This window comes from Phyllostomus discolor, chromosome 2 (assembly GCF_004126475.2).
Source record: "Phyllostomus discolor isolate MPI-MPIP mPhyDis1 chromosome 2, mPhyDis1.pri.v3, whole genome shotgun sequence".
NCBI lineage: Eukaryota > Metazoa > Chordata > Mammalia > Chiroptera > Phyllostomidae > Phyllostomus > Phyllostomus discolor.
The window spans coordinates 192,427,602-192,449,619 of NC_040904.2; the positions used below are offsets into that span (position 1 = coordinate 192,427,602).

Consider the following 22,018-nt stretch of genomic DNA (forward strand, 5'->3'; position numbering starts at 1 on the left):
AATCCCAGCAGTGGAATTGTCAGGTCAGAAGGCAGTTTCATTTTTAGTTTTTTGAGGAAATTCCATACTGTTTTCCACAGTGGCTGCACCAGTGTGCATTCCCACCAGCAATGTACTAGGGTTCCCTTTTCTCTACAGCTTTGCCAGCACTTGTTGTTGTTGATTTGTTTATGATGGACATTCTGAATGGTGTGAAGTGGTAACTCGCTGTAGTTTTAATTTGCATCTCCTTAAGGCTTAGTGATGCTGAGCATCCTTTCATATGTGTCTGGGCCCTCTGTATATCCTTCCCGGAGATTGTCTGTTCAGGTCCTTTGCCAATTATTAAATTGGGTTTTTTGTCTTCCTAGAGTGCAGTTGTGTGAGCTCCTTATATATTATGGAGATCAGACCCTTGTCCAAGGTGTCATTGGCAAATATATTTTCCCATATGGTTGGTTCCCTTTTCGTTTTGCTGATGTTTTCTTTAGCCATGCAGAAGCTTTTTATTTTGATGAAGTCCTATTTGTTTATTCATGCCTTGATGTCCCTTGCTCCAGGGGACATATTGGTGAAACTATTGCTGCATGGAATATCTGAGATTTTCCTGCCTATGCTCACCTCTAGGACTTTTATGGTGTTGCAACTTCTATTTCAGTGTTTTATCCATCTTGAGCTTATTTTTGTGTATGGTGTAAGTTGCTGGTCACGTTTCATTTTTTTTGCATGTAGCTGTCCAGCTCTCCTAACACCATTTAATTGAGGCCATTTTTACTCCACTTTATGCTTTTGCCCCATTTGTTCAACACAATTACTATGAAAATATAATGAAATATTCCAAAGATATAGAACAACCATTTCAAAAATTTATATGGAATGATAAATGGCCACAGATAGCTGTAGCATATTTCAGAAAAAAGAACTAAGTAAGAGGGATCACAATACCTGACATCAAACTGTATTACAAGGCCACTGTAATCAAAACATTCTGGTACTGGCATAAGAAGAGATATGTTAATCAGTGGAACAAAATAAAGAAATCAGAAATAAACCCAGGTCTTTATGGTCAATTAATATTCAACCATTTTTATTACCAAAGATATATTGGAAAACATTGTTCTTTTTCCGTTTTCTGGAGTACTGTTATATATTTTTTTAAATTGTTCATCCTTTTTATTATATTCTTTTCTTTTTTTTACAGTTCTGATTTGTCATCTTCTTTTTTTAAACACTTTTTATTGTTGTTCAAATACAATTTTCTGCCTTTTCTCCCCATGCCTTCCCACTACCTCAGCCTTCCCCACCTTTCTCCCCTGTTTTCACCCTCTTTTCTTAACTATTTTTTAATTTTTACACTATTACAGATGTCCCCTTTAGCCACCTCCCCTCTTTGTCCATGTCACCCAGTCCCCTCCCCCATTCCCTCTGACCATCATAACACCCTTCTCTGTGTTCAAGGTTATGCACACAGGTTCCTTGGTTTATGTCTTCACCTTTTTTCACCCAGTCCCCTCCACCACCCCTCCCCTCTGACAGATGTCCGTCTGCTCCATGTATCAATGCCTATATTTTACCTTGTTCATAAGTTTACTTTGTGCTTTAGATGCCATATAAAAGTGAGAGCATATGGTATCTGTCTTTTTCATACAGACACATGGTGTTTGTCTTTTTTCTGATTTCACCTAGGAAAATATTCTCCAATACTATAATGTTTTTAATGGTACTTTTCAGTGCTGATGCCAACAGAGCATGAAGAATGCTTTTATAGGAAACTTTATAAAATGAACTCAATTTCTTTCTGCAACCTAACTTTATGCCATAAGAAACTAGAAAGAACAAACCAAGAATAAAGTCACCAGAAGAGAGGAAATAAATATTAGAACAGAAATAAATGAACTGACAACTGAAAAACAATAGAAAAGATTAAACCAACTGAGAGTTGTTTCATTGAAAAAATAAAATTGACAAACCCTTAGCTAGACTAATGAAGTAAAAAAGAGATAGGATGCAAGATCACAAAATTATGAGTGACAAGAAGATATTAGAAAAGAAACCACAGAAATTAAAAGGGTCATAAAAGATTACTATGAAATATTGTATGCCAACAGCTAGACAATTTGAAAAGGTGGAGATATTTTAGAAACATACACTCATCAAGACTAAATCAAGAATATATAGAAATTCAAATAGACCAATTACTAATAAGGGGATTGAATCTGTAATAAAAAATTCCCAGTGAACATAAACCCAAGACCATAGGGCTTCTCTGGAAAATTTTACTAAACATGTAAAAGAGAATTGACACCAATTCTTCACAAGATTTTCCAGAAATTAAAGAGGAATGAACACACCCAAACTCTTTTCATGAGGCCAGTATCATCCTGAAACCAAAATCATTGAAAGGCACTGCTTGAATAGAAAACTACAACATAATATCCCTGATAAATTTAAAAGCAAAATTCTCATTCAAATGCTAACAGACCAAATTTAGCAGCACATTAATAGATCATTCACCATGATCTAATGGGAATTACACCTGGGATGCAAGGTTGGTTTATCAGAGACATATTAATTAATGTGATACATCACGTTAACAGAATGAAGGAAAAGAATTATATGATTATCACCATAAATGCAGAAAAGCATTTGACAAAGTTCAACATTTACCATGATAAAAACTCAAAATATTGGGCCTAGAAGGTACATATTGCAACAAAAGCAGTAGTATTGTATACATTAATGTCAAAATTTCTGCCAGAGAAATAAAGAACTTCCATTTACAAAGAATCAGGTATAGTAAAATATTAGGAATGCATTTAACTAAGGAGATGAAAGATCTCTATGCAGAAAACGACAAGATATTGATGAAAGAAATTGAAGACACAAATAAATCAGAGGTATTCCATGTTCATGTACTGGAAGAATTAATAGTGTAAAATTACCAATACTGCCAAAATCCATCTATAGTTTCAATGCAATCCCTATCAAGATTCCAATGATATATTTTACAGAAGTGGATAAAAGCCACTCCTACGTATATGAAACCACAAAAGGCTTTGAATAGCCAAATACATCTGAGGAAAAAGAATGAGGCAGGGGTGTCACACTTCCTGATTTCAAGCTATACTATAAAGCTATAGTCATAAAATACTGTGTGATCTCATATGTAAAATGCAAAACTGACAACAAAAATAGGTCATATGAAAAGAGATCAGACTAGTGGTCCCAAAGGTGGGGATTTGGGCAGGCATTGAATTAAAAGAAGGTGGTCAAAAAGTCAAAGTTCAGCTCAAATTAAATAAGTACTAAAGATGTAAGTACAACAGGACTATTGCTAACCCTGCTGTGAGATACACAGTAGTTTCCCCAGTGTCTGCAGGGTGTACATTACAAGACTCCCAGGAGATGCCTGAGACCATGGAGAGTACTGAACCTGTTGTGTACTATGTTTTTCCTACATATACATGCCTATGATAAAGTTTAATATATAAATTAGGTACATTAAGAGATTAACAATAATAATCAGTAATAAAAAGAACAATTAAAACAATACAAAGTAACAAAAGTTTTCTGAATGTGGTCTCTCTCTCTCCAAATATCTTACTGTGCTGTACTCACCCTCGTTTTCCTTGTGATGATGTGAGATGACGAAATGCCTACATGATGATATGATTTGAGTTGAATGACTTAGGGATTGGGACATAGCATTAGGTTGCTGGTGACCTTCTGTGAATCCATCAGATAGATTGTTATTAGTTTTTGATGATGTTAGACAATTGAGTCATGACAATGTCAATGGTAGGGTGTCAGCAGCAGACTATGTCAGTGGTTAGAGGTAGAGAGTTGAAGAGGTTTTTGCTGAATACTTTTGGTAGGACACTATAATTGGAAGTTGCTGTGTCTTTCTTTTCATTTCATGAACATGATGCTGCAAAGGTTATAATCCTTAAGTGATCCTATGGGTAACTCTAATGCTGCATTCCATCCAATGATTTAATTCCAGGAGGTTCATGAATAAAGGAGAGTTGAAAACAAGCACTGTGATATCATAACAGCCTTGCTCAGTGATTTTGAATAGAAATGCTATAAGAATCTTTAAAACATGCAATACCTGACTGTTTAGTCAGGGACACTGACCTCTTTTCCCTTAGACTGTCAAAGTAAAAAATGACAACAACCAACACAACATTATCCATCCTGTGTCAGTGCACTTCCTTCAACAATAAATATACAGGTCATTAATAGAGTTTAATCTTCTTGATCATGTTGCATAATAAGCTTGTGTCTGATTGGTTAATTCTTGGTACAGAAATCCAGAAAGTATCCAGCCATGTAATATGACAAGTAAAGACACTTATTAAAGAAAATACTAGATATAAGAAATCTTTTATAATTGACAATGATGTCTCAGTCTCCTTCAAAGCAGGCACACTGAGACCTTACACAGTTCTCCCAGCATCTCTTCCACTGTTCAAAATACTCTGCAAAATCCTTTCTGTGATTTTTCATCAAATGTGCTGTTCTGTTTTCCTCAATCTAATCAATCACTTAAAATCTTTTCCTTTTCAAAGGTGATTTTAGTTTTTTGGAATATTCAGAAGTTGCAGGGTGCCAAATCTGGGCTGTAAGGGTGCTGAGTCACCTGGGTGATTCATTTCACCAAAAAAACTCTCACAAGATGTTGTGCATGAGCTGGCATGTTGTTGTGATGAAGCTGAAATCACCAGAAGCCCATAGCTGCTGCTGTGTTTGTCCTATTGTATCCCCAAATGACAAGGACATTGAGGCAGTACTCCTCATGAATTGTTTAGCCTCGAGGGTGGTACTCATGAGGCACAACACCTTCCCCATGAAAAAACACAGTTACTGTGGTCTGGACCTTGCTTCAACTTTTCTGTTCCTTCCTCAGGCTTGGAGAACCAGGTGACTTCCATAGTGACCACTGGGCCTTCATTTCTGGATCACAGCCACACACCCAGATTTCATCTCCAGTTTTGACCCTCTTGAGAAAATCTAGTGCATTGGTAGCAGTTTAAATCAATCATTAGCAACTGCAGCACGATGTTCCTTTTGCTCAGGTAGCAGAAGCCACTGAAGGGATTTTCCCATGCTAAGATCCTGCATCAAAATCTAAGACACAGAGGAGAAAGATGGCAGTGAGGTAGGAAGGAGAAGATTCCACTTCCCCCCACAATGGAGAAAAACCTAGCTGATCTACAGAGGAACAGAGCCAACAGTCAACAGTGCTCCAGCATATATGAAAATAGGAGACCAAAAATTGCAGCAGACGTTTAAAAACCAGACGGTAAGGAGAGTACTTCAGGACAATAACATCCCAGGGACCAGCTTGGGGACCAGGGCAGCTTCACCCCCAGGCCCAGTGCCCCCTGGGTCTTCCACAAGGTTCTTGGGAGAGAGCTGAGTTGGCCGCTCCCCCCCCCCCAGACACGATCGAGGTTTGAGCAGCACTGAAAGAGACTTGGTTGCTTGAAGTTGCAGAGAGAGGAATAAGAACTAAGTGGCAAACACACAGGGGCTGTTAGCAGCCACGGAATCTGTGGATGCCTGCTGGGGAGAGTTGAGAGTCAGGCCTTAAGGGACCCTGACCCAGATAGTTCCCAGTCTGGCTGGAGAATTGGGGTGTGTGAGAAGCCAAGCTGCTTTACATAGCTGCAGGCTTGAGTAGGAGGAATTTTTCAAAAAGCAAAAGTGAAAAAAGAGAAACTGTTTGGAGAATTCTCCTGCAACAGTTGCTCTGGCCTCCTCCCCACCCAGTTGGGTAGTGCAGAAGCCTGAGTGTGCATTCCTGTAGCCCTGTGAAGAGGGTGCACCTGACCCCGTGGGACTGGAGGCCTCCTAGCCCAGTGCAGGAGCCCGCAAACCTGGGAGATCGCACTCTGCAGAAGACCAGGAGCCCACACTTGTAACCCTGGGGAGAGTGTGCTCTGAGGAAGGCCTGGATCCCGCACCAAAAGCCCAGGGAGGGACCCCAGACTAGCCCTGGGCAGAGTGCACGCGAGGCTGACTGAGCGCTGATCAGGAAGGGAGTAGGACAAATACCATATGATCCCACTTTTAACAGGAACCTAAACAATAAAACAAACAAGCAAGCAAAATATAACCAAACACACTGAAATAGAGAACAGGCTGACAGTGACCAGAGGGGAGAGGGGAGGGAATTTCAGGAAAAAATGAAAGGGTTTACAGGAATAAGTATAAAGGACACAGGGACAAAAACTAAGGGAGGGTGGTGCAAATGGCAGGGAGGCAGGGAGGGCTGGGGGTCTGTGCTGGGATGGGAGTAAAAGACAGAAAACTACTTGAACAACAATTAAAATTAAAAAAATCTAAGACACAGTAGTTTTTGGAATCCCCAGATCAGCTGCTAGTTCATGCATTGTCAGTTGCCCATCTTTGTTGATTGCAGACCTTACATGCTCAACATTCTCAGGTGTTTTGTTGGTTGTAGACCTTCCAGAACATGGGTTACTTTTACCAGATTCTCGACCACCTTTGAAGCATTTGTGCCACACTTTATTGCTTGCTCTGCACTCATTGCACCATCTTTGAAAGCCTTCTGAATCATCCCAGTAGTTTCTATGGAGGAATATTTAAGCTTATCACAAAATTTGGTGCAGGCTCATTGTTCTATACTTCCTCAGTCATTCTGAATGTGACAGCCACATAGTACACATGGTCAATCAGTGGAGTCTGCTGCCCCCACTGAATAGTACAGTGTAGTTGTCATTGTTCACACGTGTGCATTCCAGTCCACTCTCCTTGTCTGCCATGTTACAACGATATCATGCAAACCATTCTTATTACATGAACAATGGCTGGACTTTTTCAGACAAATCTGATCATATACAAGTATGGGCACCTGATATTTTAAAAAGTCACATTGAAGCAAAAATAGTAGGTAACAGTATTATTATTTTTCATAAGTCAATCAAAATTATACTAATACTTTTCATATTAGTAAAAAAATATATTTTGGTGTGCCACGGAATTTTAGTAATTAGTTAGTTGTGCTATCAAAGGTGAAAGGTCAAAGATCATTGGACTAATGACACACACAACCACTATGTGATTAATAGTTGGGTAACACAAACACTGTGACTACCCCATATATTCTTTATTTCTTTTCATTCTTACTGTATGAGAAGGTGGGTGTTAGCTGAACTTATGGTGATGATCATTTTGCAATATAGGCAAATGAAACATTATGCAGTACATTTTTGTTTCTCTTGATGCTCATGTGTCGTTTAAATTGTCTTTCAGAAGTCTACTTTTTCTGTCCTTCCCGTTTTTCAAATAAGGAAAACAATTAAATTTCCTTTGTTTTCGCCATAGTTAGATTTGTGCTTTTGTCATTTAAAACCAATATTCCAATTAAATTACAGACAATTCGTAGTGATCTGAAAATGAATCAACAAAAATGTAATTAGTAGTTATATAACAATTTAATCTCTGCCATGGTGATACAGTTCAATATTGCTTAATGTTTTATCTGTCACAGAGATATTATCTTTACCAAGGGAAATTTAAATAACAGTTAATAACTATAAAGTTAATGAAGGAATCTTAAAAACAGAGGCAAGAAATGGAGAAAAAGGTATGGGATTAGTGATTGTGACAGTTACCATAACAGTGAAAATGTAGTGATTTTTCAGAATACTGCTGACAAGCAACATCAAATATCTATTGTTTATGAAGTTATGATTTTAAAATTGTTCCCATTGTAATAGAAATGCCATAATGAGAATATAAGGAGAGAAATATGTAAAGCCAAAATTAAATAACCCTGTCTAGGAGTAGAATTTACACATACAAGATATTCTTAACAAGGTCTAAGAGTTCAGAGTCTCTGATTAAGATGGAAGTAAGCTCACAGAATAAGTGGTCCAGTCTTTGTCTCCTAAAAACCTTTCAGAGTAAGAAAACAATTTCCAGATACATTTGCCAAAAAACAACCTGAATGAACACTAACAGCCCAAAGTCTTCTAGATTCTGGAGGTGTGTGATGAGATACACAGTCTTCAAAATAGGCCAAGTTTAAGAATTTCCTGTTCAAATGTTAGGTGACACATTATTGACAAATCTGCTGTTGCACTCATGCCTCACTCTGAGCCTTCACATGTCAGTCTGTGAAGACCACAGAGATTGTTTGTTTACAAGAGGCAGCTGGTCTCCCACTAAAGGATGCAGGACGTTCTGGCCTTCAGAAGGTATGTGTGTCTCTCCTCTCCTGTCTCTGTCTTAGCCCATCTCATGTAGGGGGAGATTACAACATAAGATGTGATATCAGTGAGGTACGATTAATATACAATCAAATCAAAGAGAATGTTGGTATTTTATTTAAATAAATTAGAGTAAAAAGTCAAGAATAAAATATGAAATATGTTGGAGGATGTCTTGAACTATTCAAATTCTTGCCTGTGGAGAATTACTCAAGTGTATATATACAAGAATAATTGAGTGTGTTAATCAAAACCATTTAAAGTAAAAATCCTATAAGAATATGAAAAGAAGCAGCTATTTTTTTATTTTATAATCAATATAGGTATAATTATTTATTATTTTATATTTAGCCCAGTCTCTAAAAAGAGAATTTTAAAGAAATTGTATTAATTATAGAAGTCAAACATAATATTTTATGCACTTAATTAGATTAAATAAATGCAGTTGGCTTTCAATAAAAATTAGAATGAAGTACTCTCATAAAATTCTAATTGAATCTTAATTATAAACAATCAAAAGACTATTTAGAAATTGAGCCACCATTGCTAGAGAGCGTACCACACTGATAGACACTTTGCCTAATGAATTAAGCTACAGCATTCAAGAGGTATGAATCAGAAATAACATTAAAAATGTGTTCAAATGATATTAGTATAACTAAAATATTTTGGAGAACTTAAAAAAGGTGAAATCTTAAATGTTTCACATGTGTTATGTATACATGTTTTTATTCCCACTTTATATTGTTAAACTATGTTGCTAGACACTAAGTCGCTTTGTAAACTTCATACATTGCCAATTTCAAAGCCAGAATTAATTCTAGAACTCACTGGCCACAGAACCCATTGACTGAATTATTAAGCTACACCATCCGATTCATTACTATGCCTCACACAACTGAAGGTGCCCTGAGTTTAACATGCATGGGAACTGTCTGGAAGTTGGAAACAACAGTGTTCTAATATAAATGATCTACACACTTATTTTATATTTTATGCTTTTATATCTTTGCTCTTAATTGCCAATTTCTTGTCGAACATAAGTGTTTAAAAAATTCACTTTGTTGTCTATATATTTAGGTCTTGAATAAGTTTAGCATGACAAAGATTTTTTAACATGTGAAACATTTTTATTCATAATAAATCATTTGATAACAGCTCATCCTCTTTAATGAATAAATGTATGTCACTAAATAAAAATTTAGTTAAAATAATTACTAGATATGCCAACATGATTGGTGCCCCATTTTGAGGGCACTCAGTCTTTAATCATTATTCAACTTCCAATTTATCATAAATACCATATCTCTTTTTTCTAATATTGCATTTTATTTTTCATGCTAGCATTCTAATATTGTTAAAATATTTCTGTAGAATCTGAGATTAAATAAACAAGGATGTTATTTATGCAATTATTTTCTTCATCACTAACATACAGCTTTTTATTGCTCAAGCAAATAATATATTGTCAAATGTAGAATATCTTAAATATTGTATCTATCATGAGGCACTTGTTTAAAGATCTAAGAAATCTATAAGTACAACATCAGGTTCTTAACTGGGAAATGAGCCAGATACTCACCCTCTACCCCACCCAGTGTCACTGTGAGGGATCTCTTCAGTGACTGTGTCACTTATTCATAAGCACACATGTTGTAGAGCACAGTATCGGCCACCACTAAGCTGCCGAGATGAATGACCAGAGAGTAACGTATGCAGAACTGAATCTGGCTAAGGACCCAAAGAGACAGCACATAAAACCTGAGGGCACTAAAGGCACCATTCCAGGAACTGAGCAGGAACTAACCTATGCAGAATTAAATCTTCAAAATGCTTCTCAGAGTCTTCGAGGGAGTGACAAGAATGACCACTGCAAAGGTAACACATTCAACAGACACAGTATAACTGTTCTAGGATGTGCAGCTGGGTGCAGAGGTGTGGGAAAGAGAAGGGAATAAGCTCACATATTTTTTTCATCTTAAGGATCAGACATAATATTGAAGTTGAAATGTGGATGTTAATATGAAAGCTGAGTACTAATTTTATTCAGACATTATTGTAAGTTGTAGTCTTTGACAAGTAACTTGTAGAGCATTATATTTCGTGAGAATGCCATGATATATTCTGAGAGGAAGATTACAGTGGTAGATATTGGTTTGGGGTCCAAGTTTATGTACATGATTCTCTGTGTGTAAACTGTCCAAACAATTGTCTCCGTCCCTCCTTTCTCAGTGTTTCCATTTCCCTCCCTGCAGCATCTCTGTTACCTCCAGAGAAGCTCATTGCTGGGATCCTAGGGGTCATCTGCCTTGTCCTGATGACCACTGTGGTGACAACAGCTATTAATCCACGTAAGTAAATAATTGTAAGATTATATGAAACTCTTCACTGTTAACATCACTGCCTCCATCAGTGCCATGATGTTCATCACTGCCATGAACATCAATGCCTCCAAACAGTTCATAATATTAGAAAATACAACTCTCATTTTAAAGTATGCCTTTAGAGTAAGTGCAAAATTCTTATTCTGAATTTGTCCAGGGGATAAATAACTATTATTTAGAAAAGGAGTTTATTTAAGTCCTTTGCCTATTTTTTAATTGTGTTGTGTGTTGTCCTGGAGTGGAGTCGTGTGAGTTCTTTATATACTTTGAAGATCAAACCTTTGTCCAAGATAACATTGGCCAATATATTTTCCCAAATGTTCATAGCAACACAATTTACAGTAGCCAACCTCTGGAACTAACCTAAGGCCTCCAGTAAATGAGTGGATAAAGAAACTGTGGTACATTTACACAATGGAATACTATTCAGCAGAAAGAAAGAAGGAGCTCCTACACTTTGTGACAGCATGGGTGGATCTGGAGAACATTATGCTAAGTGTAATAAGCCAGGATGTGAAAAACAAATACCATATGATCTCAGCTATAAGTGGACCTAATGGATAAAACAAACAAGCAAGTAAAATATAACCAGAAACTTTGAATTGAAGAACAAACTGAAAGTAACCAGAGGGGATAGGGGAGAGGGATAATGGGGAAGAATAGGGGAAGGCCATCAAGGAACAGGTATAAAGGACACATGGACAAAGCAAAAGGGAGTAAGCTTGAGGGTGGGAGGTGGGAATGAGTAAGGTGGGGGAGGTGGGGTGAAAATGGAGACAATTGCACTTGAACAACAGTCAGTAAGTAAATAATAAATAAAAATTTCAAAAAAGTAGTTTATATATATATATGTATATATATATACACTTAAATATCCCATGTATCCATAGGTATTCTTGTGTTTTAATTCAAGGCATGCTTTAGGACACGTTATTGAAAAATACAAATAAATTTTTCATATTCATTAATCCAAATATTGTAAGGGTTGATGAAGTTTGGTTCTCAAGGTTTTTGAAATATTTTCTCCCAAATTATCATAACTTCACTAAGTTTTCTTAGTAAGATCAATTTTATTCCAGGCTGCTGTAATCCTGGACAATATACCACATTTCAAAGTAAGAAACAAAAGTATTATGATTTCTGTAGGTCACTATTACTTTTTTATAATAGTTACTTCTTTTTTCTAGCTAATGTAATACTTGTGGAGAATAATTCTTTCTTGTACATAATATAAATTATATATTATTTTAACAGCGAGCCATACAGGGAACAAGAGAGGGAACCAGACAACAGGGAACCAGAAAGGTACCTAATTATTTTCTATGTTCTGATAACAATACAGCTCCTACCTTGTCTCTAATACAATCAAAATTATAGGCTTTATTTTTTGGTGGGGGGAAAATAAATTATAATAGCGGGCATAAGTGTACATAATGAATATAGTAGAGTATATTTTATGCAAAAATATGGAGAAATATTCATTTAATTTATCATACTCATTGTTGCCATTTGGTTAAAAGATAATTTTGGTTTCTAAAAATGCAATTTCATTGATTAACATTCAGGACATGTAAAAAGTGTATTTTTTGTTTGTGTGTTTGCTTAATATGGGCACATAAATTACAGAATGAGGGGCTGACCCTCCTCTGTGAGTGTGCATGAGTGTGTATGAGTGCATTATGCTTTATATATGCCAGTCTGTAAAGGTATGTACATATATTGTGCACTAATTTGTCTATATCTATGCAAATTTTGAAATTAATTTTCATTTTAAAATTTATATTGTTCTTGGATTACAAAACATAATCTTTCCTCAGCATACCATTGTGGCCAATGTCCACCAGAGTGGTTCACGTACTCCAACAACTGCTATTACATCAGCACATCAGCAAAAACATGGAATGAGAGTTTCATGGCCTGTGCTTCTAAGAACTCTAACCTGCTCTATATAGATACTGAAGAAGAAAGGGTAAGATTTTTAATGTTTCCAACATTTTATTTAAAAGAGTATTTTATTTTATATTTCTATAGAATTCATTATAGTTTTGTTTATATCTATAATTTATTGTAAAGATTGTTAATATTTTATTATTTGACTCTATAGTATTTGATTTATATTTTATGCTTTTTATGTGCATTTGATAATTTGCAGTTCTTGATTTTCATACACAATCAGGTTTCTATAAATGCTTTGTTTCCTAAAGTAAACTTTGCTACTTCATTGTACCATGCATCATGGAGACTCGAGATATGATTGTGCGTGTTACAGACTGAAACTAGTCATGAAGTAGGTGTTTTCAGCCTGCCTCTGTGCACTTTCTCATAACGTCTCCTCTCCCCTCACTCAACCATTATTCTGATATTTTATATCACAAATTATCTTTGCTTAATTTTGTATTTTATATAGTGGGAATTATTCATTATGCATTTTACATGTCTCTATTAACTCCCACGTGATAGTATTTCAATTAACCCATATTATTGAATGTATGTGAAGTTTGTTAATTCTCACTGCTATATTGTACATATCTTGCATTCTTTAATCTATTCTGCTCAGAATAGAGATGTTTTTAATATGTGGTTGGTATGAATAATTGTTTAATAAAAATATTTGTGTATGTCTTTTTTCCAAATATGTCATATTTAAAATAATTTATACACAATTAATACATATAATATATAAATTGATATACTATAAATGTTATGTTTATAATAGTATAATAATAGTTTATAAATATAGTTGTTCTAATGGTGTGTGTGTATAATTAAAATGCATTACCTTTTTGCATTAGAATGAAATCACAGGGTCAAAACTATATGTGTATGTAAATTATCCCTGCAATTTCTAGCGGTTTTTTTTATAAATACACATTATATCCAATAGTTTCAGATCCAAAGCTTAGTACTGCCAGAAATTTTAATGCCATCAGCTCTGATTAGTATATAAAAGCATCATTATGACTGTAATAGATATTTTCCTCATAGTGATCCATTGAACACATCTCTCAGAGCACCATTCATTATGGATTTCTGTACTGTGAGAATGAGAAGTGCCCATTCATGTCTCTTGACCATTTCTCCTGTATGTTACCTATAATTTTTCTTCTTACAAGTAGTTATATTTTGGATGTGACTCCGTTTTGAATTTGTGAGATGCAAATGGCTTTCTTGGCTGTTAATTACATTTTTCTTCTCATATTGGAGTTTTTTAATGATTAGGATTTATTAACATTACCATCATCCTATATCTCATCTTGGTGTTGGTGATTATTTTGGACATATTTCACAAGTTGGTCAAAGTTCATGAAGATAATCTACTGAATTACTCTTTATGGTTTATCTTTTTTCTTTACTGATGGACTTTTACTGCTAGGTTTATAATACTTTGAGAATGTATATTTTTGTGATGCTGTGTTTGTGATGCTGTGTGGTCGTACTCAGGTTCACATTTTCTTGCATCATTACCTAGTTGATATCGCATAATTTATAGCAGATGATCTTTTCTACATAAACAAATTTATATACATGGGTCTTTATATTTTACCATAATTTAAGAGATGATCATTCATTGTGTCTCAAAATTGTTTTTCTGTCTTCTTTTGTCTTTCTTTTTATTCATGGGCAATAATTACACCTAAGTCGGTTTTACTGATAAAGTTCTATAAAGGTCTCTGAGGTTCCATTAGTTTTTCTATCCCTTCCTCTCTACTTTGAGGAATTTATTATTTCTGTCACTCCATCTTTATTTCATCAATTCTTTTTTCTACATCTCAATATTTATGTAAATGTATTAAATTTTATAATGTAGACAATGATTTTTCAACTGATAATTTTATTTGATTCAATGATACAGTTTTTATTTTCCTAATTGTTCTGTCACTGCCATCATATTTTCATAGAGTTTTTGGAGCATAGATTTAAAAACATATTTTAGGTGTATATATATTTATAATAACTAGTATTAAATACTTGTGTAAAAAATACATCTTATCTTAGTGAAACTTATGTTGTGTAGCTGATTTATCCCCCTGTGTATGGAAGATATCTTTTAGGTTCTTTTTGCATGATTTTAGAATTTGGGTAAGTCCACATTTTCAATAACATAGCATAATAAACATGGATCCTCCTGCACACTTATTAGATTTATATTTCTGTAACTTCAGTAAACTATTAATGTAGAATCACCTCTTTTGAAGTATACTTACTCAGTTTTTTTAATTCTTGTTATTATTTTATTTTTAGGCTCAATTACTGAGATTCCTCTTGGGCTTGCATAGCTTACTTGACAACAAATGATTCTTGAAAATTTATTCAAATACCTCAAGTCAGTATGGCTCCACCCTCTGCTCCTTAATTTACTTTTGTGTATTGGTGTGTGTGTGTGTGTGTTTGTAAGGTAGTACTCAAGCCTTTAAAAGCAGTTCTGGAATCAACTTTGGTTTATTTTTTTTACCAGACTATCTTTGTTTCTCCTACATGGTGCAAATATTTTTTTCACCAACCAAGAAGGTGTAGAAAGTGAATATCATCTCTTATACTGTGCTCTGACTACCTTCCTGTTTATAGCTGGCACTGTGCTGACACAGACAAGAAAAAGGGTGCTCGTCTTCACTTTTGACCTAGTGAGTTCAGCACTTTGACCTGAAAAAGGAGTGGGCAGTTTAACCACCACTTCCAGAGGTAATCAGACTTCCCCTGTGGCAACACCAGTGATGTTTCAGCGTTCCCCAAACAGTGAGAATTACACTTCTTACTCATTAACTGAGATGGGGATTGGGGGACACATGGGAGCAGTCTTAGACATGAAGACTACAGATTTGCTCTGTTTTTACTGGAATCTCTAGCTGCTTTTTCTAGTAATAAATGCTCATGTTATTTTTACTCTTTCATCAAATTTCAGAGGTATGAAATTGTTATATTAGTCCCTTCACCTAATCATGCTAATACATTTTCTTAATATGTACAATATATAAAAGTACATTATAAATTCAATCACTCTAACCTAGAAAAATAACTGTATTTGGTTTATCATTTTTTAAAGCTTTTTTTAGGTTTTATTTTATTTATTTATTTTTAGAGAGGGAAGGGAGGGAGAAAGAGAGAGAGAGGGAAACATCAATGTGCAGTTGCTGGGGGCCATGGCCTGCAACCCAGGAACGTGCCCTGACTGTGAATCGAACCTGCGATGCTTTGGTTCACAGCCTGCACTCAATCCACTGAGCTTCGCCAGCCAGGGCTCGTTTATCATTTTTAAAATGATCTTTATTTATTTTGCAAATATACAATTTAGTTACTTAATATTGTATTTGATTCCATTTGAATTATCATAGCTTGCCGTATACAACATTGCCTTTTTCAAACTGCTATATATGAACACTATAAAATACAAACTATAACCCCTACAATTCTCTTTCGATATTCTGGTTAGAATGTTAACACATTGATATAGGCCCAGTCCTGGCAGGTTCCCTGGTTAGAGCATCATCGGAGTACACACAGGATGCTGGTTGATGCCCCATCATGCACACACAAGAAGCTCCCAAAGAATTCCAAACTAAGTGGACCAACTTACTGATTGCTCTCTCTCTCTTTCCTCAATAAAAATAAAGTGAGAAACAAAACAAACAATAACATTGATTAAAAAAGGGAACTGAGTTAATTGGCATACCTCTATTTTTTAATGAAGAATGGTAAAAACTGACCTATGTATGAAAATTAAGAGTAGCTTAAAAGCTTGTGCATTTTGAAACTTTAGGAAAAGGTTCTTTTGTAAATTGCCAGTTATAAAATCAGTTACAACAATGCAAAGCACAACATGGAGAATATAGTCAAGAATATTCTAAAAAAGAAGTATGGTGTCAGATGGGTGAGAGATCCATTGGGGTGATCACCTCTGAAGCTATACACAGGTCCAAAACAATATTGAATGTGAACAGTAAAGAAAAAAAATTGTAAAAGTTGCTTTCAAAATAAGTTCTCTGCCCTGGCTGGCATAGCTCAGTGGATTGAGCTCAGGCTGTGAACCAAAGTGTCGCAGGTTCGATCCCCAGCCAGGGTACATGCCTGGGTTGCAGGCCATGACCCCCAGCAACCGCACATTGATCTTTCTCTTTCTCTCTCTCTCTCTCTCTCTCTCTCTATCCTTCTCTAAGAATAAATAAATAAAAATCTTTAAAAAAATAAGTTCTCTGAAAATATCATTCTCCCAATTTATTAGTGTCCAAAATCGTTGTCATTGTTTAATATTAATAAAACCTGCATTCAAATTTTCAATATACAAACACTAGCCAGAGGCAAAAGAATTATAATATGTCATTTACAATATAAAGGTTGCCCTGACTGGTATTGCTCAGTTGGTTGGACATCCTTCTGTAAAGGGAAATGTCATGGGTTCGATTCCCAGTCAGGGCACATGCCTGTGTTGTTTCAGAATCAGTCTGGGATCCAGCATAGGAGAGGCAACCAACTGATGTTTCCCTTTCTTCCTCCCTCTCGTCTTCTCTCTCTAAAATTAAATAAATTGAAACTTTAATAAATACATAAAATAAAATATAAAGGATTAGACTTTTGTTTTATTCTCCCATGGTAGCACAGTTGTAGATTTGTAGTTTTCTTAAAAGTCTTGTGCATCTCACAAACACGCAGGGATCTCTTTCTCATATTCTACTGCCCTTGATGGGTGCTGGTTGGCTTCTTGCACATGCACCCCTGAATTTTCAACTCTGGCTTCAATGCCATCACACATCTTTGCTAATGAATTATCATTCTCAGTCTTCTGAAAAGTTTGTTAATATCCATAATGCAAGTTTCCAGTTGCCTAAGAGAAGACTCTTTCATGAATAAGGTGAAGGACACTTTCTGTAATTCCCTCATCCTGCACCTGACCTTAAGGGTTGACTTTGGCTTTTCCAGAACACAAGATTCCTTTCTTCGAGCTCTCCTCAGGAGTTCCACCAGATGCTCTGGCACTGGGTCCCCATTCATGCCAAACACTCTTTCCCTTTCTCAGCTGCTCGCCTTTGGAGAGTTGATCAGTGATGTTGTGAATTTAGCCACTGAGAAATAACCTGTATTTTCCTTTCATGCTGTTCACTGAGGGTGGTAGGAGGAGATATGGATGGTTTCATGGACTTACCTGTTTCTTTGGCCAGTTGTTTAGAATATTCTGATTCTGCTGCAGCTGTTGCCTCAACTCAGGTGACTCTTGAAGTGTTCCACGTTGATTCAGAGTCCTTCATTTTTTCACACAAGGTCATGTGACCTTTAGGGGTTGGATATGCTCGGCCAGCTGGGTGGTGTGACCAACAATTCCTGGATCAAAGGAAGTGGTTGATTGCTTATTCACTAATGTCATCAGATGTTGGTGGGCTGTGCAGTTTACTTAGCTGTCACCGCCCCCTCTAACTGGGAGCCACTTTAATTGTATTTACAAATGCAAATTAGTTTTACTTAATTTCTCATAAAATTTGTTTCTCACAGAATTTTTTGAACATTTTCAAAATAAATCCATGGATTGGGCTGTCCCAGAGGAATAATACTAATTCTTGGGTGTGGACAATTGGCATAACTCCCTCTTCTAAACTGTAAGTTTCTTCAGAACTCATAAAAATTATTCCCTCAAGCTTTCAAATCAAAAATTAATCTTAGAAACAAAAGGTAATGGGTAAACAAGTATGTGAATAAATATTTAAGTGTTTTTTAAGAAAAACTTTAAGAAATATTCAGATTTACTGTGTAAATATTACTGTATATACTTGTTTATTTAAATATTAAGTCATGTATCCTCAGATTAATGATTTATTATCTCTGCATTTCAGATTTGGAAAAACTTCAGAGGTGGACAAGAGTTGTGTATATTGGAATTATGAGACACACAATTTCTCTTCTGAATCCTGTCTAAAAGAGAGAACATACGTTTGTAAGCGCCAGTCACATTAGCTCATCTAAAAATGGTGTAATGTTACTCTCACCATCCCTAAAGAGCACGCTTCTAGTTTCTTCAAGAATGCTACAATTATTTTTGTAAAACTAAGTTTTAAGAATTATTTTGAGATCAGTTCTGTTTTCACCACAGAAATAAAAGAAAGGCACTGACATTTCCCATGTTCCCCTGCATGCAGAGCATCCCCATTATCAGCATCATTCAGCAGAGTGGGGACGTTTGTTACTGAGAATGAGTCTGTACTGACACATGGTAGTCACTTAAAGTTCACAATTTATCTGATGCTTCATCCTTGGTATTACAAAATTGTTTTAATATCTATATGTTCATTTTTAAGAACATATAACCAGGTGCATATTAACATTTTAAATCTTTTATTAATTAAAATACATCAAATATAAGTTATGGATTGTAATATCAAGCACTGTTAAGTCTAAGTCTAAATTAACATGAATAATTGTAGACACATCTTCAATATAATTTCCCCAGCCTTTGAATGTTGAAAATGAGGACTGAGAATATCAGGATAACACGGTGTGTAAGGCAGTGGAGTCAGGAGAGAGAAACCAGGGATGATTCAAAGAATTTTTAAGTATTTTAGGGGGACAGCCTACAGAGAGGTGTAGAAGAAAATTACAAAATGTACCAAAGGGTTAATTAAAGAAGATTACCAAAAGGAAGAATCATATATGACCCAAGGCTATCTCCTCAGCAATGGGTTTCAGACTCATGTCAGTACAGAAAACTCTCTGCCAGACACATTCACTGGACGGCTCTAGGGGAGAGCAGGTCCCAGTCTGCAGGCTGATGTGGGTGAGGATGGATCTCACAGTGTGACTGGCAAGTAGGATGACCTCTCTGACAAAGTGTCAGCAGGCCCAGGTTGGAGAAGGGGAGCTCTAGCTGTGACTAGTCACAGGAACTTGCTGGAGTGTGAACACCACAAGACATTCCTGCATACATGCAGATGTCAGGCACACCAGGAGGGAAAACAGCATGAAATCAGGAAGAGGAGTCCTTTTTCCCAGTGCCCTTTCCTGACAAAATGTCAAGTGAGCTGACAGGAGAAGAGGTTGTACAATCTGTTGCCATTATCTCAGAAAGTGCAAAGCATATAGATTTGGAGCAGAGAGAACTAAATTTCTAATTGTCACTCACTGTTACTATGCAACAATCCCAAGGTTTCTATAACAAAAACCATGTGACTATACTCGACTTGCTTGGACAACAAAACCAACACAAATATCTTCTGAATCTATTTAGTGTGTCATTATCAATGATTGTAGTCATTTTTTGGTAGAGACTAGTAGTTTCATTGGGCAATAATTAGTGTCCTTTGATATCTCTTATGTATCTGGGTTTTTTTTTTTCTTCTGGATTTTAGTTATTTTTGAAGGTACCTTGTTTTATTACATTCTTTGTCTTTTCCTTTTGACATTCTGAATTACTATGCTTAGAAACCTACATTGAGGCCCTGGCTGGTGTGGCTCAGTGGACTGGGCACGGGCTGTGAACCAAAGTGTCGCAGGTTTGATTCCCGGTCAGGGCACATGCCTGGGTTGCAGACCACGGCCCCCAGCAACTGCACATTGATGTTTCGCTCTCTCTCTTTCTCCCTCCCTTCCCTCTCTAAAATATAAATAAATAAAATCTAAAAAAGAATCCTACATTGATAAAAAAAATACAATGTTAAAAAATAGAATATAAAATTAAAAGGATAAAATGTCCATGTGATTTAAACATTAGTTATTGACAGAATATGGGAAGAAATTTATTAATTTGACATCATTAAGTGGTAGTTTCACTATAATTCAATTAAAATGGCAGACATCCTATATTTGTTTATCATGTACAAAATGAATTAATAATTCCTATACATTCCTCTGTTCAAGTATATCTTATTTATGTTCTCTGTATTTATTCATTATTTTCATATATATAGTATGCGACTATTCAAAATTAATTTCATGTGATATGTGTATTGAGTAGAATCTCATACCTGACGTTGTGTCACAAACAACCCAGTTGTATTGGCGTTTGCAAACAAACACTAATTTTACTCAATTTTTCTCAGTTAGCCATGTGTGGTTTGGTTGGCTTTCAGGTGATGTAGGGTGACGCTCCAGACCACAGATTTGCTTCAGATCTTTTTTATATCTTTCATTCTCTGAACAGTGGGCTAACTGACATGTGACCTTCTCAGAGCAGAGATTAGCCACTCTGGACAGAACTAGCAGAAATGTGCTACTTAATGCCTATGCTCTGAACTCATAAACAGTTACTTTCACAAACCTTATGTTAACCAAACCAGTCACGTGGCCAACCTTGTTAATTTTCTGCAAAGTGTACTCTTCTTATACTTGTCAGAGTAAAAAAATGTAGATTCACTGAAAAACAATGTAATCTACAATAACAGCCATAGAAACACGTGCAGACGGGAGTAGTGTCCCAGCAGTGATGACCCCTGTGGGGGTTGTGGAAATCCCAGAGGTCAGAGTATGACATATCCACACGCACTGTAGAGCCACATTGGTCCTCAATTTACTTCAATACTGTCAGGTATGTGCCCTTGTATTTTAACACAATCAATTTACACATCAGTAGAGTCATCATTTAATGATAGTAATAATTTCTCAAATTTAAAGTACCTCTTGTCAATAGAGGGAAACAAATAGAAATCATTAAACTTTTGAGGTGAAACCACCAAACCCAATGATCAGGAGAATAAGTCTGAATAGGAAATTAGTTGATCAACAACCATATTTCCAAAAAAAGACAACTTGTCACACTTCTTTGGATAATCTTGGGAAAATGGTGACTTTTGTGTGTATGGTTAAAGCCCCATTCATCTCAACAGCTGCTTCTCTGACACAAAGTGACTATAGCAGCAGCATCACAGAGATTGAAGAGTTTGACTGAAATCCTCTGCCCTCACAGATGTTTAGAGTAAATAACAAAAAGAGAAATAAATAACAAGCTCTGAGAATGGAGAATGTACTTGAGACCATATCACTTGCATACTGTGATGATCAGTGTCAAATTTATCAACGTTGCTGGTTTTTACAACTTCCTGTCTTCCTTTGCATATTATGTCCCCAGTGGAACCCAGTGATACTGCAGTTTTCTCACAGATGATATTCCCAGTTATTCTAACTTTGTTCAAAATTATTTCATGCAACACTTATACGTCCAAACACGATATATTTTATTTTTATTTTATTTTTTATATTTTTATTTTTATTGTTGTTCAATTGCACTTATCCTACCATCTTCCCTGTTGCCCTCCCCATCTTTGCCCACCCACCTTGAAGGCCATTCCCACCCCGTTGCCCCTGCCCATGAGTCTTCTCCTCATGTATTTTAATGTTTTCTGGCTTGCACCAACAGTATTTCATCTGTCACAGTTGGAGGGTTAGCCTCTGAAAACAAGGGGTCAACAGGACTATCTTCTCTGTGAAGATCCAGGGGAGACT

At 35.9% G+C, this 22,018-nt stretch overlaps 2 protein-coding genes across 2 annotated transcripts in view; both read left to right on the forward strand.

The window, feature by feature from the left end:
- The window catches only part of LOC114513858 (NKG2-A/NKG2-B type II integral membrane protein-like), a 260,653-nt gene that overhangs the window by 164,149 nt on the left and 74,486 nt on the right, over positions 1 to 22,018 (forward strand).
- Positions 9,911 to 14,858, forward strand: LOC114513867 (NKG2-A/NKG2-B type II integral membrane protein-like). Its single transcript, XM_036017381.1, has 4 exons — positions 9,911 to 10,097; positions 10,475 to 10,570; positions 12,421 to 12,586; positions 14,846 to 14,858. Exons 1-4 carry the CDS (start codon positions 9,911 to 9,913, stop codon positions 14,856 to 14,858), a joined length of 462 nt encoding a protein of 153 aa, XP_035873274.1.

Coding starts and splice junctions, on each gene's coding strand:
- LOC114513867 (XM_036017381.1), top strand. CDS start 9,911: ATGAATGACCAGAGAGTAACGTATGCAGAACTGAATCTGGCTAAGGAC. Junction 10,098..10,474: donor CAAGAATGACCACTGCAAAG/GTAACACATTCA, acceptor CCCTCCCTGCAG/CATCTCTGTTACCTCCAGAG. Junction 10,571..12,420: donor GACAACAGCTATTAATCCAC/GTAAGTAAATAA, acceptor ATCTTTCCTCAG/CATACCATTGTGGCCAATGT.